This window comes from Monoraphidium neglectum, assembly GCF_000611645.1.
Source record: "Monoraphidium neglectum strain SAG 48.87 unplaced genomic scaffold scaffold01023, whole genome shotgun sequence".
NCBI classification, from domain to species: domain Eukaryota; kingdom Viridiplantae; phylum Chlorophyta; class Chlorophyceae; order Sphaeropleales; family Selenastraceae; genus Monoraphidium; species Monoraphidium neglectum.
Genome location: NW_014012605.1, coordinates 12,324 through 14,388, shown reverse-complemented (window position 1 = coordinate 14,388; position 2,065 = coordinate 12,324). Strand labels below are relative to the sequence as shown.

At 66.5% G+C, this 2,065-nt stretch overlaps 1 protein-coding gene across 1 annotated transcript in view; it reads right to left on the bottom strand.

Moving 5' to 3' along the window:
• Window positions 1-1,718, bottom strand: part of MNEG_6354 (hypothetical protein) — a gene marked incomplete at both ends in the record, with an annotated part of 4,334 nt that extends 2,616 nt beyond the window's left edge. Inside the window, 3 exons of the mRNA XM_014045174.1 lie at window positions 101-753; window positions 1,100-1,290; window positions 1,693-1,718. Of these exons, the coding sequence (XP_013900628.1) occupies window positions 101-753; window positions 1,100-1,290; window positions 1,693-1,718 (870 nt within the window). The remainder of the gene's footprint in view (window positions 1-100; window positions 754-1,099; window positions 1,291-1,692) is intronic.
• Between the last annotated feature and the right edge of the window lie 347 nt (window positions 1,719-2,065).

Here is a 2,065-nt window from a genome sequence, read left to right as displayed (position 1 = left end):
CCACACCCACACCCACACCCACACCCACACCCACACCCACACCCACACCCACACCCACACCCACACCCACACCCACATACACACACACACGCTCACACACCTGGCAGGGCTCGCAGGCGTCCAGCCGCGGGCGCGTCGCCACCTCGCCCTCCAGGCAGCCGCGCAGCGCCGCGCTCATGGCCGGCGCCGCCAGGCCCCGCAGCTCAATGGCCTCCACTGCCAGGCGGTAGGACCCAGGCGGGCCCCGCAGCTTGGCGTGCTGGAACAGAGCCCAGCCGGTGGCGTTGGTCACCGCCGTCGCGCCCGTCAGCAGCACCGCCTGTGCGCCGGGCGGCGTCGCCGCCACCTTGACAACCAGACCCACACCCCCCACGCCGCCGCCGGCCTTGTCTGAGCAGAAGGCCGCAAACGGCGGCAACAGCCCCTGATCCAGCGCGGCGCGCGACACACTGACCGCGACGCCAGTGAGGGGTCCGCCGTCGGGGCCGGCCAGCAGCAAGCTCACGGGCGGGATGGACACGTCAGCGCCCGCCACGCGCGCAGTGTTGTTTGCCACGACGGGCGCCACGAGGGTGCGCAGGTCGACGGGTGCGTGCGCGGCCGCGATGAAGACTCCGCCGCCGAGCGCGGCCGCGGTATTGTTTTGGATGCGCGTTCTGGGCGCGACTTTCAAGTAAGCGAAGCGGGTGCAGCCATTTGGGTCTTGAGGGGACACCGTGCAAGTGAGGGTGTAGTGTATGCCGCCGCCTTCGTCTGCAACAGTGATTTGGGCAATGGACGTGTCACGCAACTGGGCAGTGATGAAGCACAAGCACAGCCGTGCCGGCGCAGAACAGATGTGTTGCCCCGTGCGGATAGCTCCTGCTACAATTTCAACCGGCTCATCCTGAGGACCAGCTGACGGGCGGGTGTTGCGGGCAACCGCTCGGGCCGCTCCCCGCTCTTGTGATGTTTTTCACATGATCCTCAGCTTCATTGCTACTCAAGTGCCTGGTTGGTGGATCAGACATCCTTGAGGTCCCTGCCTTCTGAGCCAACAGCCACGAGCCTTCCACTTGCCGGGACCCAACCCCTTCTCCCCATGCTCGCGCCCGCTCACCTGCAAAATTGCCGTCAAACACGCTGTCGGCTATGGTCACGTTGCCGCTGACCAGCCGCAGGCCGCCCCCCAATTGGGCCGTGTTGCCCGTCACAGCGGTCCCGTCGACGTCGAGCGCCGCCGTCCAGCGCCAATTCGGGCCGCCATTGTAGGGTTCAATGTCAAGGGCGATGCCGCCTCCCTCCAGGGCCCTGCATGCGGCAGCACGGCGGGCGGCGGTGATGCAGGTGAACGTACAGAAACGGCATCAGGCCTGATGGGCTCGCACGGCGCACAATGCACAGGCTTGCGCCAGGTCATGTCAGCATAATGGTGGGTACCACGCAAATAAGTGGTCGCAGCTGAGCGCGCGTGTGCACCCAAAGCAGCGTCGCCGCGCGCCTGTTGCCTGCGACCACGCTGCGTACGACGGCAGTTGTACCCTCGCCTTCCAGCACCAGCCCGCCGCCGCTGCCCCCGGCGTGGTTGTGCGCTATGACGCACGCCTCGACCAGCTGGTGCGACGCCGCGGCGTACACGCCGCCTCCCTTGACGGCAGCTGAGCAGTTGGTGATTGTTGTGTTCTTGACTACGAGCTGGGCAGAAAGGCTCACGTACAAGCCACCACCCCTCCTTGCATTGTTCCAGGAGAAAGTTGAGTTCTCAATGATAATTGTCCCCACAGTGTTGTCGCCGGCGCACAAGTACAAGCCGCCGCCTTCCAATTGGGCCGTATTGTTGGTGAAAGTGCACCCGTCCACACGCGCGAGCAGCGCGTCCGTGGCCGTGCCAGGGGAGCGGAGGCTTGAGCCTGCGCTCTCCGTCCAGCCGCCGCCGCCAATGCGCGACGCTGCGTTGCCCTCAATGCGCGAGCCCAGGAGCTCGAACGCCGCGGTGCCCGATGCGTAGAGGCCCCCGCCGTCGCGCGCTTTGTTGAAGCGCACCGTGCTGTTGCGCAGGCTCAGCCAGGCGCCGTCGGCCAGGCAT